The sequence below is a fragment of the Periplaneta americana genome, chromosome 15 (genome assembly GCF_040183065.1).
Source record: "Periplaneta americana isolate PAMFEO1 chromosome 15, P.americana_PAMFEO1_priV1, whole genome shotgun sequence".
NCBI classification, from domain to species: domain Eukaryota; kingdom Metazoa; phylum Arthropoda; class Insecta; order Blattodea; family Blattidae; genus Periplaneta; species Periplaneta americana.
The window spans coordinates 120,382,087-120,398,691 of NC_091131.1; the positions used below are offsets into that span (position 1 = coordinate 120,382,087).

At 34.8% G+C, this 16,605-nt stretch overlaps 2 protein-coding genes across 5 annotated transcripts in view; both read right to left on the minus strand.

The window, feature by feature from the left end:
* The window catches only part of Rpn13 (regulatory particle non-ATPase 13), a 625,061-nt gene that overhangs the window by 413,884 nt on the left and 194,572 nt on the right, over positions 1 to 16,605 (minus strand). The window lies entirely within an intron of this gene.
* AGO1 (protein argonaute-2) overlaps positions 1 to 16,605 on the minus strand; it is a 235,727-nt gene that overhangs the window by 88,486 nt on the left and 130,636 nt on the right. For all 4 annotated transcript variants that reach the window (XM_069848071.1, XM_069848073.1, XM_069848074.1 and 1 more), the window contains 3 exons: positions 16,310 to 16,532; positions 7,657 to 7,804; positions 5,061 to 5,324 (listed from right to left, as the gene is read on the minus strand). In XM_069848071.1, coding sequence (XP_069704172.1) covers positions 5,061 to 5,324; positions 7,657 to 7,804; positions 16,310 to 16,532 — 635 coding nt within the window. The remainder of the gene's footprint in view (positions 1 to 5,060; positions 5,325 to 7,656; positions 7,805 to 16,309; positions 16,533 to 16,605) is intronic.

The window sequence follows — 16,605 nt, forward strand, 5'->3', positions numbered from 1 at the left end:
CTAAATTAACAGAGAAAATTTACTTCATTACAGAAAACTGAACCACAACTTCCAAAAGTTGAACATTGCAAAACTATCCTGAGATGCCAGAAGAATGATTGATAAGCATACGATGATACATAAAACAAATCCCAATAATGACACAAACTATGAAAAAACTTATTACTTACAAATGGCTTTTAAGGAACTCAGAGGTTCATTGCTGTCCTCACATAAGCCTGCCAACGATCCCTGTCCTGAACAAGATTAATCCAGTTCCTACCATCATATACCATCTTCCTCAAATCTATTTCAATACTATCCTACCATCTATGTCTCGGCCCCCCAAAGGTCTTTTAACCTCAGGTCCTCCAAATAACACTCTATATTGCATTTCTGAATTCACACATACGTGCTATAAGCCCTGCCCATCTCAAACATATGGATTTAATGTTCCTAATTATGTCAGGTAAAGAATACAATGCGTGCAGTTCTGCATTGTGTAGCTTTCTCCATTCTCCTATAGCTTTATCCCTCTTAGCCCCAAATATTTTTCAAAGTACCTTATTCTCGAACACCCTTAACCTCTATTCCTCTCTCAAAGTAAGAATCCAAGTTTCACAACCATACAGAACAGTAACATAACTGTTTTATAAATTCTAACTTTCAGTTTTTTCGAGAGCAGACTGACTGATAAAAGCTTCTCAACCGAATAATAAGACGCATTTCCCACATTCATTTTGCGTTTTTTCCTCTCCAGTGTCATTTATATTAGGTACTGTTGCTCCAAGGTACTTGAATTTTTCCACTTTACAAAAGGATAAATTTCCAAATTTTATATTTCCATTTCGTATTATGTTCTGGTCATGAGACATAACCATATACTTCTTTTTTTTTCAGGGATTTACTTCCAAATCTATTTCCTTACTTGCTTCAACTGTGCTTTTCCTAACTGTTTGTGGATTATCTCCTAACATATTCACGTCATCTGCATAAACAAGTAGCTGATGTAACCCATTAAAGTCCAAACCCTGTTATCCTGGAATTTCCTAATGGCATATTCTAGAGTAAAGTTAAAAAGTGAAGGTGGTAGTGAATCTCCTTGCTTTAGCACACAGTGAATTGGAAAAGCATCAGACAGAAACTGGCCTCTACAGGTTCTGCTGTATGTTTCACTAAAACACATTTTAATTAATCGAATCAGTTTTTTGGGAATACCAAATTCAATAAGAATATTATATAAAACTTCTCTCTTAACCGAGTCATACATCTTTTCGAAATCTATGAATAACTTATGTACTATACTCTCATTTTTTCGCCAATATCTGTTCAATACAAAAATTCTAATCAATAGTCAATCTATTACACCTAAAACTAAAGTCATGATCCCCAATAATTTCATCTACATAAGGAGTTAATCTCCTCAAAAGAATATTGGACAAAATTTTGTATAACGTCAATAAAAGTTACTACAATTAGTCTTTCCCCCCTTCTTAAAGATAGGTACAATTATGGACTCTTTCCATTGTTATGATACAATTCCCTTATCCCAAATAACAAGTATAAGCTTACAAATTTCATTAGATAATGCGTTTCCACTCTCTTGTATTAATTCTGCTGGAATTTGATAAATACTTGAAGACTTGCACTTTTTCAGATTTTCTATCGCTATTTCGACTTCAGAAAGTGTGGGTTCGGGTATCAATGGCTCAGCAGTTTGTATCTGAGTATCGTCCCTATCATTTCTATTTGGCCTATGTACATTTAGTAGTTGCCCAAAATAGTTCTTTCATCTGTTTAGAATAGAATGAAAGTCTGCAACTAAGTCACCATTCTCATCCTTAATTATGTTTACCCTTATCTGATATCTTTTCTTAAATTCCTTTATGTCTTTATATAAATCTCTAATGTTTTTATTCTCATTACTTGTTTCCATTTCGTCCAGTTTTTCCTTCAAGTAATCTCTCTTTTTGTTCGTAAGTATACGACTTTCTTCTTGTCTTTCATTGAAATATTTATCTCTATTCACTTGGACTGGATACTGTAAGAATTTCAATTTCACCCGCCTTCTTTCTACTATCATTCAACAATTTTCATCAAACCACGGTTTCTTTTTCTTAGTTTCATAATATTCTATGGTCTACTCAGATGCAATTTTGATATTATTCCTGATATTTCCCCACATGCTATTAATATCTAATTCCTCCAAAACTTCGTCGGAACTTCTTAAAATGGCAAACCTATTCGAAATTTCGATATGATAAGGTTGCTTAGTTTCCTCATCTTTTAATATCGGAATATTGAATCTCCTAACATTAACTTGTTGCTCTGCTCACTTGTCTATGATAATCTTTCTCTTAATTGTCCAATTACCAAATTATGGTCAGAATAACAGTCTGCCGCCCTGAGAGATCGAATGTCTATTATGCTAGTACGTCTTAGTTTATCTATCAACATGTGATCTATTTGGTTGTGTGTCAATCCATCTGAAGAAGTCCAAGAATATTATGTATATCCTTATGCGGAAATGTTTTATTTTTCACAAATTTTTTGATGTGGCAAAGTTGACTAACCTGATGCCATTAACATCACTAGTTACGTGTAGGCTCTTTTTTCCAATAGTTGGTTTAAAAATAGCCTCCTGTCCTACTTTAGCATTGAAATTCCCCAACAAAATTTTCATATGATATCTAGATAACTGATTAAAAGTGTGTTCCAATTTCTCCTAATAGCTATTCTTTATATGGTTGTCTTTCTCCTCTGTAGGGGCGTGAGCATTTGTAACTATGATATCACACCATCTATCCTTAAATACTAAATACGATAACCTGTTACTGATAAATTCAACCTTTTTTACTGCCGATTTTATCCTTCTATGAATAAAGAATCCTGTTCCTAATTAATGATTATTGTTTCCTTCTCCATAGTACAAGTAATCTTCTATTGGCAATATGCCAATCCCATCTAACCTAACCTCCTGTACTCCCACAAAGTCTATTCTATATCTAGCTAGTTTATGAAGAAAACTTATACCCGAAAAATATTTAGCTGTAGGTAAAACAACAAAACTTTAATTTTATGAGAAATATTTTTATTAGAATTACTTAGTCTAAGCATCTTCTATGAATATTACACATTTGGAAATGAATACAGAGTCAAAATAGACTCAAAGAAGAAACTGTAACTCTTGTTAAACCTCAACACAATATTCCAAAATGAAAATTTCTAAATAATGAGAAAGGAAACATTAAAACGTCGTACTCTGATACTGAGTGGAAAGAACCAAACATCACGGACATATCTCGCATCTATGCAGATCAGAGAATTCAAAATGTTCAATCAACAACTTTTCAGAAAGATTACAACAGTCAGCTTTCTTGCAAAAGAAGGAATGTGCCTTATAATGGAGCTGACCCCAATACCAGACACATTATAATATATAATTCAAAGCAATAAAATAATTAACACTATAGTTCTCAATTATGACACCTATAAGAAACCACATTAAGAAAATTGTGTGTCAACAAACAGCTTTTTTCTCACAAGCTTCTTATTACAAATAAGTAACTCTAAAACATAAAACAAACGACACTATCAGAAAAAAAAGAATAAAGTGGTCACCACCCTTACTTACTACCATTTCAACTACAGGTGTACAACACAGAAACAAAATTCGACACACTCAGCAGAATTCTAGATGATCATAGATGTGAAAATAGAACCTTACACTCAACATTCAATACCCTGTAGATATTGTAATATATTGAAGAATATTAAAAAAACCACCGTATGTGATCCATAAAGTAAGTGAAAGCATAACCATGCATATAATCACAGCCATTCGTAGCACTCACAGTCTCACCAAAATCAGTATAATTCTAGGTGATACATTGAAAACCGAAAAATAAAAAAACCAATCGAGGGAAAAAGCTACTGCTGCCTTCAGATTAGCCACCGATAATGCCTGCTTAGCTGTTCATCTCTTCAAAGTTGGCACATATTCATCTAACAAATGCACCATATGCAAAATAGACAACATCCCTCTACTAGTCTGTTCCGGTCTTGACAAAAAATTACAAGAAGCAGGGAACATCAATGCACTCTATTGGACTGCTAGGTGACGAATGGATTTAGCCTCTAATATTGGCCATTAAATGAAAAAGACGTAGGAGAAGGAATTTAAAACCGACCAACATTCAATAACCTACATAAATATGTAAAGTATTAAAAAGAATAATTATTAATGGTACACTCTGGATAGTCTCTGATGAACAAGTGGTCTACACTTCTCGACACTAGTGGTGTCTATGAGTCACATTCATGGAGTTGTGGCAAACAACAGGTTACGGCCCTGTCAGAGAGAGAGAAAAAAAAAATAAAAAAAAAAAAAATAATAATAATAATAATAATAATAATAATAATAATAAATAGATAGATATTATACATAACCCACGGAAGTTGATTGTATTTCAATTATATTTTAAGAATTTAAATTCATGAACACTGTGACCACAGTGCATATTTATCTGACAGACATAGAAGATTGTAAGACTACTGATGTGAGATATAAAAATAGAAAAGCAGGTAGAACACTGGGGAGAAAGAAATAAATTTATGAAAAGTAATTACATTTTCACACATTAATACCAATTGTAAATGAAAGAAGAATTTTAAAGTTCAACCAACAGCATTTCCAAAAAAAAAAAAAAGTATCAGATGACCGAAAATAAGTGTCTCCCATTCCAGCTTATAACAAATTAGTAACTACTGCTGATGAGAATATTCGACAATTATAAATGACCATAGATTATTTAATTACCATCACTCGAAAGATCTTTATGTTTTACAAGACGGAGGGGGGGGGGGGGAAGAAAGAAAGAAAGAAAAAATGTAATAGTACAAAAATAACTCCCACAAATAATGAAAATTTAAATATGTACCAAATGAAATTAAAATGTGCACATTTTACATTGTAACCCATAATGATGTTCTTCCCTGAATATAAGCAGCTGAATTAGTAATATTTATATCTAGTGGTTATAAGAAGAATTAAAAAATATAATAATAAAACTGTAAGAGACCTGTCCGCTGAGCGAACTAACCCTGCCACCATACTGCAGCTTGGGTGGGGGTAGGACGCGTCCCCGCACTTCCATCATGTTGTTGCTGATGGTCAGGCCAAATTCTTGGACATATGCATCATTATTGAAGTCAGCCCGCCTGACTAAGTTGTTGATCTCTCTTTCTCGATCTGGTGCAGAGCGGGCTGTAGCTTTTATCATAGTTGATGTCTGCATATCTGTTAATTTCTTAATACAGCGCTGACCAGCCACGATATTGCATACCTTAAACAAACAAGATATTTTGTTAGAAACAAGCCTCTTTTTATTATAAAAATGTCAAAATAAAGCTATAACAATGTACGCATAGAATAATTTAAAAGAAGAATAAAATAATATTAAATTACAATTATAGTATACGAGCTCTTTCAAGATCTCAGTAAGTAGTATTGGCATATTGTCCTGATAGCATGGTGGTGGTAATGGAGTTGAGAAACTGGGGTATTAGGGATGAAGAGAAAGATGAAAAAGGAATAAGAAAAAATCAAATACAAAGTTGACTTTGCATCAACTTCATAACAATTCAATTCACGACCAGTCATGTGTTTCTGGGAATGATGTTTTAAAACTTCGCCTAATATTTCTGAGATATTTTTGTGTGTCATACTGGGAAACCAGAAGACTGATGATTATAAACCAACCAGTCTGACATTAGAAAACGAAGATGACGACAAAAACATCATATTTTTGTGTGTTGAATAAAATATAAAAAAATTTCTCGATATGATAGCTAAAAAAGTATGGTCCACTGAAGATGCTTCCAAGTGTTTACAATCAACCTGTCTGCAAGTAGTGGTGGCCTTTTACATTTCTGTATTTAGTACATTAGGTACCACCACAACTATTATTTACTGTATCCTTATCTTAAAATAAAATTCTTGTACCATGTTCAATTAGTACAGTCTCTAGTATCTGCACTGTTATCTTGATACATTAAATCTACATTAATGTTCGTCTTTGTATTCTGACAATCTAAAACTTCTATCCTAGACACTATTTCTGTTTATTCATTCGTATCGTAAATTCAAAGTTCAATTTATCTTATTTAAGCATGCCTCCACAATCACATTCACTCTCCATCAACCTCTCCTTATAAAATACAAAGTTCATTTTTCTTATTTTAACACATTTACAATCTCTACAAATTTATCTCCTCTTAACACTAAAATAAAATAACCTTTCCCTATAATATTACCAACTGCTGTCACCTAATACCTGTCTACAAGTAATTTCAAGTGTTTTGCAATTCTTTTCTCCCTCCTGCAACAGCAGACTTCTTATCGGTGTAAATGGCTTACTCTCTTCATCCTCATTTCCTCCAGATTCTTATCCTATTCCATGAGTACTACCTATCCCTGCACCCGATTTTCATGGGTGTATCTTTTATTCTAGCTTCCTCCCTTACTTCTTCCCTTATTGCCCCTTCATTCACTCCTTACATTTTATTTATTAGTTTATTCATCTCAAACCCTATATACGGCCCAATGTCATTGTCAGTCCTCTCTATTGCCTTCACAACATCACAGCTGACTCCTATTTCAGGCTACTTGCTATACATTTCTTCATTGTTCCTTACATTGCTCGTTTTCTTTCTTGATTTGTCTTTGAAACTGCTAAATCCTGTTTCCTTCCATCCAGTGTGCATTCCTACATACTGTTTCCCTAACCTGATCTTGCTGTGATGGCTTCCTCACTCAATGACTTTTACCTCTGCTGCTATCCTGGTGTACTGGGTTCCTCGCTCACAGACTTCTGTTTCAGCTGCTCTCTTCATCTCAGTTCATTTAATTTCTTTACATGTTCCTGTTGATATTACTATTTCTTTCCTCGACTGATTTTTTTGTCTCAAATTCATAGTGATCCAAATTCTCCTGACAACATTCCAGGTCGTACATTTTGCCCCATTTACTTTCAGCTTGTCATTTTTTATTATTGCAAAGTGGCCATTTCTCCTTGGCAGAACTAAGAATAGTAACAATAATGTTCTTTATTTCTCATTTCGAAGCTCAAATTATTCTCAATTCTAATTTTTTTCCTCTAAGGTTTTCAAATCTCTCATAATCACTTGTTTTATTCCCAAGCTTATAAATCTTAGTAGAATTGGACGATTTTTTCCTTTATCTAATCTATAAGCTTCCTCTACGTGATTTTCGTTAACATTTAAACTGAATAGTCTGCCCAACACTTTGCAAACTGTATCACACATTTCCATTCCAATTTCCCATATATATCTTCTTTTAGCTTGAAAATTATTAGATTCTTCTTTCTCTGGTAATGTTCTAAGTACTTAACTTTATTCTTCATTAATTCATTTTCCAGCTGTAACTACTCACTATTCTTGGTGTTGGCCTTGATGTTTGCTTTCAGGTTTGTTATTTCCTGTCTGCAATCTTACAATTCTTGTTTTATTTTCGTGAAGCCGACACCCACGCACACGCACGATATTCCTACATGAAGTATAGCTTAATTACGAAAACGATTATAGAAAGACTATCTACCATCACGTCATATATTACGGAAAAAAAAAGCACTGATGATTATTATAAAAAATTCTCACCTCTAATGGCAGGTATGTGTGTTTGTGTTCTTGTCCCACCTGCAGACATGGTAAATGTGGGTAACGCAACTTCATCTTGTACTTATCTAGGAAATATTTTGCCACTGTACATTCAACTGTCTGGCCATTTTCTAGTTGAAGTGGAAAACTGGAAAAAATAAATAATAGAAACTTATGATCTAATATAGAAATGAAACGAATAGTAATGATATCAGTCCTTAGAAACATGAATTTCATTAGTTACTGTCTTTTTTATTATTACAATCTCTCTGCTGCAGACTATAACCACAGTATAAGTTTTACTTAATACAGTAAGAAAACAGTGTGTTAATAGTGCTATGACATGTTAACTGAGCATCCCTGGGACTACGGTGGTAACTACACGCTCACCATATATATTAACTTGGGAAAATAAAGATATATATTAGAGGAGGAGGAGGAGGAGGAGGAGGAGAAGTCTAAAGTCTAAATTTCATTTGCTTTCTTGCTTCCCAATAAAGTCCAGCCAGCATTCTTGTAGGTGACGTCTTGAGAGCTAAACAACTCGAAAGGTGATCCTTTTTCATTGTAGAATTGTCTTCATGACACAAGATAAAATTTGGAGAGTTGAAGATTTCAATTTCATAAAGGTATGCAGCCAAATAGTTGTGACATGTTAACAATTTAAAGGCTGCTACAGCATCAAGTTTTGGGTACTCAGAAATTAAAATTAAAATATGTAATATTAAATTTAAAAATGCACATTATTGCATGTCTGGCACCTTAGATTTAAATGGAACAGTATGGAAAGCTCAGAATTTTACTTGAGAACTAGCACAAACTTAAAATGCCACTTAACCTGTAGGTCTAATTATGTTGTTGTTGTTTTCTAATGCCAGGCGTTTGACAATAAAGTCATTTGACCTCTTGCACTCCAATACTTTTCAAAGATATTATCATGGCCAGCCACTGAAGCACAGATTTTGAGGTGTTCCGAATCCATCTCTTGGTCTCAGTCGCACAATGGGCAGTTAGGGGACTGATATATTCCAATTCTATGCAGGTGTTTGGCCAAACAATCATAGCCTGTTGCCAATCTAAATGCAGCTACAGACGATATGCGTGGTAAATCGGGAATTAGCTGTGGATTATGATGCAGAGAATTCCATTTTTTCCCTTGAGATTGTGTTATCAATTATATATGTATGTTATTATATGTACTGCAGATCCTACTTTAATTTAATTTATAAAACTTCCCTCATTAGAGGGCTGCCACATGGACAAAGTGCTATAAACAACTTGAAAATTTATAACAAAATAAAGAACTAATATGAAAATTCAACAATAAAATTATATCTCTAATCTAGACCTACATCTATGAAAGAGACCTGTTCATTTGTGAGTCAATCAATGAATTAGCTTGTCCGCATCAGAGTCCCAGTTTCCATCACTATGAGCGCTAATGTACATACCTTTCTGACTCTTCCAATGCAAGCAGTTGCATTTGAAGTGATAGTGAGAATCAACTAATATACACAATTTTAAATACATTACGCATCACTCAAAGCAACATGTTCTATTGCACACCCAGAAAAAATGTGGCCAATTGATAACTAATTACACTACTGTTTGTGAAAAGTGCAACACCCAGAAAGAATGGCCCGAACGACTCCAAACTCGGGAGATGTGTAGAACAATGTACCAACAATAATTGATTACGTTTCCAGAGAGATGGCGTACACACAGGTCCAACAGTGACGTCTCTTGTGTCATCAACAAGGGCAGTGTTATGCCTTGCTCAGTCAGTGTAGAGCTTCCAAACGAAGTGGAAACGTGAAAGCTAGTGCAGGTATGTCTCGTCGATGTGGAAGGGCGCAATATCAGCACATGAGTTCGAACGGAGCAGAATGGTTGATCTCTGGGAAGCAGGTTTGTCATGCTGTGGCATTTAGGCTCGTACAGGGCATGCTGCTACAGAGATGAGAGGGCACTGGACAATGTAATGTGACCACAGCACGGTATGGCAGCCATCTTGTCCGCATAGCCATGACAGACCGTACAGCTTCATGCACAGTGTTAGTCGATGTTGGAGTACTGCACCGGGTGTGGACCTGTCTGCATCAACGGTTCGTCGCCGTCCTTTGAGGGCTGGACTAGTGGCTCGTATGCTGTTGCGTTGGCTTCCATTGTTCAGAAACCACCAATGCCTCAGACTGTAATGGGCACGTGAACGCTGTCACTGGTGTGCTGAGTGGCAAACTGTAGTGTTTTCGGACGAGTCTTGCTTCAACTTGTCCTACATTGATGGCCACATATGTGTTAGATGCTACTATAGTGAATGCAATCTGAGAGCCTGCATTGTTTAGCGGCACAGCGGACAAACACCTAGTGTGATGGTTTCGGGCACCATTGGATACTATATGCGATCTCGCCTCCTATGTATTCAGGGCAATCTGAACAGCAACCGCTACATTAGGGACGTTTTAGAGCCCGAGGTACTACCCCTCCTTCAGGCAACTCCACATGCTATTTCAACAGGACAATGCCTGACACATGCGGCGAGAACTGTGCAAGCCTTCTTCGAAGAACAACAGGTATGCTTCCCTGGTCTGCACGTTCGCCAGACATGTCGCCCATCGAACATGTCTGGGTTATGGTTGGTCGGCAACTTATTCGTCATGGTCCTCCAGCACCCACTCTTGATGCATTGTGGACTCGCATACAAACTGCATGGAGGAGGATTCCCCAGGAACATATTCAAGCCCTCTCTGATTCCATGCCATGATGCTTAGAGGCTCTGATTGCAGTGCATGGAGGCTTCATACCATACTGAAATCTCATGATCATAGATCTGGTACAGTTCTGTAATTCTAAACATTTGTGTATTGTCATGTACCTAATCTGTGGTATCAATTTCATTTCCGTCACATGTATCTTTCTTGGTGTTGCAATTTCCATAAACATTGGTGTAGTTACAATAGTGTATCTTAAAACAAAATTATTGCACATCAGACTAGCAGTTCCCAACTGGCTGCTTTCAGGCAGATACTGCAAATGAAACATATTCTTCCAAATTCAATGAAGGGGAAATATCGCACTTAAAGAATTTCTTTATACGTTGTCGAGTATCTGAATTGAAGGAGATTGGGGACCTCAGATTTAGATTTATACAGGTAACGCTTACCAGTCTGTATATTCCCTCTTGTGTTCACATTTTTTAAAAGTGCCCATGCAGGAATGTTATCTTGATCAGACTCGAACATGACCTGGCATTGTGAATATATCATATTTATTGTCTTTTATTGTTCGAATAAAATAGCGGGAAATAACAGAGAGAGTAGCAGACTGTAATGTCGTTTCCAAGAAGCTAGCACATGTATTCTCTAGTCTTTCTGGTAGGGCTGCAGCAATGTTTGCAGGTCATCATCATTTTCATGCTTATCACAATTATTTCAATAACACTTTTTGAGTGATGTGTCATAATTACATCTGCTCTTACAGTAGTAGTCACATTTGCATTAGAAGGCACAGAAATAATCCAAGTAATAAGAATCTTGTGGATTGCCTGCCTATTCGTCTAGTTCTTGCTTCCATCTAATCTTCTAATAGTGCTGAAATATATTTCTAGTAACTAGAAAATTACCTACTAAGGACGAAATTAATCCCAGATTTCAATAGATAATAATGCATTTGACAGTGGAGGAGATAGAAGTTAAAACAAGAGCATTGTAAGTCTCATTAATAAGAAATTGTCTTCTGCCATAAAACACAATAGCTCTAATGATGTTTAGTTTTTCCAAATTCACAAACCTACTCTTTCAAAAATGAAGTGTGTACATTGCACTTTTGCTCAGTTTGTGCTATATTTGTAGACTGAATATCTTCAGCCACATTCCTATTCACTTTTCAGTCCCTTTTTGCAGCTCTCAGTTGCCCCACTTTACATTTTAGCCTCCTGTTTCTGCGTTTTAGGTTTAGAATTTGTTTATCCTTTTTTATGAAGAAGCCTATACATAATATCATTTTGTACAGCATTATCAGTTTTAGTTACTACGTAAACACCTTCAATGCAAACGTTTTCTTCTACATTGCTGTGCAGTTTTTTCCCGGAGCTAGAACTTGTCTGAAATTCCTCTCTTCTTTTGAGCATTTTTCTCGGCTTTGTATGTGTTTTTTGTAAATATTCCAGGTACTTTGGAAACAGAGAAGGAATAGTACTGTGTGTAAATATTCTTTTCTTTATCTTGCATCTAGAATCTTCACTTAGAAAGTGTAAGCTAGAGACTACCGAATGATCTGATCGTTGCCAAGACTGTCTTTCTTCCATAACCAAACAATACTTTATTATTATTATTATTATTATTATTATTATTATTCGGGCCTATTTCAGTTTAACTAATTTAATAAACACTGCTAATCAACACATGAAAATGGATTGGTAAAACAGTCCTCCTTTCAGATAGATTTAAAATTCTACTGAATTATATAATACTGTGGACTTCCTTTGTCTCGAAATAACTTTTAGTCATATATGTCTCAATTTTGAATGACACGGAAATTCGTGCAAAGAAATATTTGTCTTTTACTTTTTACTAGGACAAAAAGGAACACAGCAGTTCAACACTACGAGTATTGCGACACACATCTCCAACATATGAACAATGAATGAGTGAGCAGCGCGAAATTGGTAGGTAGACAAGCAGACGATTTACGAATGGGTCTGAACACTAGCACTCAGTGCAAAAAACGAACTTCCAGATTGGACACTATTTCAAAGCAAATGAACAGGTCTCTTTAAATATATGTAGGTCTAGTTCTAATATATAAAAGAATCTACAAAAGGTAACAGTAATGAAAGAGTATGATTTCCTTTTACACGAAGATATTAAAATTTATAATGACTGCCAAAGATATGATTTTTAATATACACTGACTGCAAAAAAAATAAAAAATTAAAAAAAAATAAAAAAAAAATAAAATAAATAAATAAAATAAAATAAAACGATCACTTGAAAAAAATACTAAAAGTCAAGTTGATATGTAAATTATAAAGTAACCCCAGAAATAACATAACTGTAATCATACTCAATTTAAAGATTATACTTTTATGAACATGTGACACGTAAATTCATGCCTTTCACACCAATTAATCTTCGGTTTATCACTTAACATCAAAGGAGTGTGTTTCTGTGCTAAACATATGGAATAGGCCACCTTAAACAATTGCAAAGGTTTTATTACTTTATTGCTTTCCTTCCTTTTGAAAATGAATAACTGTCGAAAATGATTTGTTTGCTATTTCGTCAGTAAGTTTAGTTCAGACAATGTCTCTGTCACTCCAAGACGTTGCCAGACTCTCATTGATGACGGATGCAGCCTCTGTTATGCCATTGTTACTATAGGTACACCATACACCACGGTGCAAGAAGCTGTGAATGGTTCCAGGAAAGACAGAGTTACTCCAATCTGAGAGAAAAAGGAAGACTTCAACCCGAGATAACAGACTTCTCATCAGCCAGGTGCTAAGAAATCGCCATACCAGAGCAGTTGAAGCTCAGAATCGACTACAACATGTGTGAAGTTTTAATGTGAGCAAGAGGACTGTTCGACAACGCCTTGGAGAGCAAAATCTTCAATCACGATGACCTGCTATGGCACCAAATCTGACCAGACAGCACCGAGCTGAACATCTTCAGTTCGCTCGACAGCATGCCCAATGGACCGTCAGCAGTGGAACAGTGTGCTGTTCTCTGGAATAGGTTGGGTAGATGTATCCGAGAGACATCGTAACCTTAATCGAAACTATGCTGAGAGAATGGCGGCTGTCATTAGGGCCAGAGGGGGACACACCAGATACTGAGTGTTTGTTTCAGTTATTGTTAGTGTGAATTTAAGTTTTAAGTGAAAAATTTTACAAAATTTCGACAAAAGTGTAGATTATGACGGCCATTGACTCAAAATTGATGTCAAAGGTGTGAATTTTCATGTCACAAGTTCATAAAAGTGTAATCTTTAAATTGAGTACAATTACAGTTATTTCTGGGATTACTTCATAATTTACATTTAAACTTGACTTTTAGTATTTTTTTCAAAGGATTGCTTTTTTATGTCAGTCAGTGTACACCTTTTCCAGTTGTATTTCAGAAAATATCAATTTAATTTCAGAAATTATCAATTATATTTTAGATTAGTCAATTCAAATTCAGATAGTATCAATTGTATTTCTTAAAAACATCAATTGTATTTCAGATTTGTCAATTTTATTTCAGACAGTATCATTTGTATTTCAAATTAGTCAATTCAATTTCAGATAATATCAATTGTATTTCAGATTTGTCAATTGTATTTCAGAAATTATCAATTGTATTTCAGAAGTTGGTGGTGATTGTGCTCGTGCAGTACAACACAGTACAATTCATCATGCTGGAGCTTTATAGTTATGGAGAATATGCCTGTAGGACGCTAAAATGCAATAAAGTTGAGGATTTTTTAAATCCATTTTCCATCTTTTTTAATATATGTTAAAATGTCAAGTAGGCCTACATTTGTTATTTTGTGAAATAAAAATGACTATGTAATCTTAAATGCATTGCTTATTTTCTGAAAATAAATTGACTATGTACAGTACTACACAGTAATACATCTGTCAAATTAATATTGTTTGTATGTTTCGATAAATAAGTTTGGAATTTATTACTGCATTAAGAAGTACAGTACTTTACAGTACATTTTTAAAAATCCTTATATGAAACCCATTATACTTTATAAAATAAAAATAAAACAAAATATTGAAGAAACAAAATCTGAAATACATTTGATACCATCTGAAATACAATTAACAAATCTGAAATGCATTTGAGACCATCTGAAACACAATTGACTAATTTGAAATACAATTGATATTATCTGAAATTAAATTGACTAATCTGAAATACATTTGATAATTTCTGAAATTAAATTGATATTTTCTGAAATACAACTGGAAAAGGTGTAGAAATAGACCCCTTAAGCGTAGCAATCGCAATATCTAAGAGATATAACTTCTGTAGTTCTTGTGAAGTCAAAAACTGCGCCAAAAATTTGGTGTGCGCCCACTGGATGTATCTATTTAATGGTTTATTAATTTCAAAATGATAGAATAAAAATATTATACAGTAAATTCAATTTAAGGTCATCAACACAAAATGGGTAATTACCTAGAGGCCTACTGTGATATAACCAATTGATAAACTGAAGTTCACAGTTTTAACACTTGAGAGCTTTGGAATATTAAAGACAAAAGTTTAGGATTTTTAAGAACTCCTGAAAGCTTCGTATTCAAATGACCAATTGGGAAATGTAAAGACCTTGTTCCCAATGTAAAGCAGAAGAAAACAGAAAATATAGACATCCAAGAATACCAGTGGTACAGCAGTTTTTTTTTTTTTTTTTATAAAAATTGATTTATACACGTTTTAACATCTGAGGTCATATCTCGTGTGTAGGTTCTTTAGGTATATTAGTAGGCCGTTGACTATTATTGAGATTCTGTTTCTATTGTGTTCATGTAACTGATTTTAGATTTTGTTTTAATGCTTATGATATCGTTGATTAAGGCAGTAAATTTTCAATCTGGCACTTGCCTTTGTAACTCAGGGAAACCACGAAAAATCTCAGTCACACTGGACAATCGCTAAGTTTGAACCTGGGACTTTCCAAATGAGAGTCTCAAATGTAATGATCTGAGCCATCTAGCTCGGTTACAGTAGTTTGAATCAATGAGTTATTATTGGAATTCATAAACTGGCTGTTCTGGAAGTGTTCTGTGCATAGACAGCAATTTTCACTCAAATATTTCGTATCTTTTTTTAAGTAGGTCATCTCAAAGACTATTCGCAACCCATTTTTTACATCTGAAATCATTACAACAGAGTTCATGAAAATTAAACCCGAAACTTAAACACGTAAAGAATGCATATCAAGCGTAAACAAGTAGGCACACACTAAATGTATGAACTTTTCTTTATCTTTGAGGAATGTGAACAAATTAAATTCTGGGTTTCGTCCTTTGTTGTTGAAGTTTACAGCTGAACAAGGTTCTTTCCAAACATTCTTCAAATAAATCTCTCGTTTCTTTATCATCAATTCATCACCATAACATAATATGTTAGTGATTTAAGACGGCGCTTATTCTATTGGATCCCAGCCACTTAGTCATTCATAACGAGTGCACCTCTGCACATGTGGGGACATTGTTCCACTGTCATACATCTATGACGCAGTGCATGAGAGTAGGCCACTAGAGGGAACCCAAGAGGTGGAACTTAAAGTGAGAGGATTCGATCCGATCAGGTGTGGCTTAATGGATAGAGCATCAGCATGTAGAGCTGAAAACCCGGATTCAAATCCCAGTGCCAGAGAGAATTTTCTCACCTTTCATCAAGTAATAGTAATGTTTAATCTCTTTCACAGAAATCCTATCAGTCATACATAATATCCTCAGAAAACAGAAAGCAAGAACAACAAAACACTATTTTAAGATGAGAAGAGTACTGAATGACAACAAAAGAAAAAGAAAATGCTAGGCAGATTTGAAAGCACTGGCAACAAACAGAATCAAATGATTCTAAGTCCCACATGGAATCACACATTTACAAATCAAATTCTGCCAAACACGAATTATGCATATACTTACGATTGCATTTGTGCTGGACGCCTTGTCACATTGCATACCCTATATTTACGCCGCATGGTACCACAATGTGTAATTTCGATCTTGAGTCCTTTGATTTCTTTGGTGAACTTGACCCTCTGAGAATCTGTCAGGGGTTTACGCTGCTCGTTTATATCCCGTATATCCAATACTTCACACATGAATTCAATCACAGGTTGTGCCTTGTAGAAGGCCGTTGCGGAAACTGTTAAAATAGATACAAGTGATGTTTTAACAAACTGAAAAATTAATTCTGGCCACTGTATTTCACTTAATAA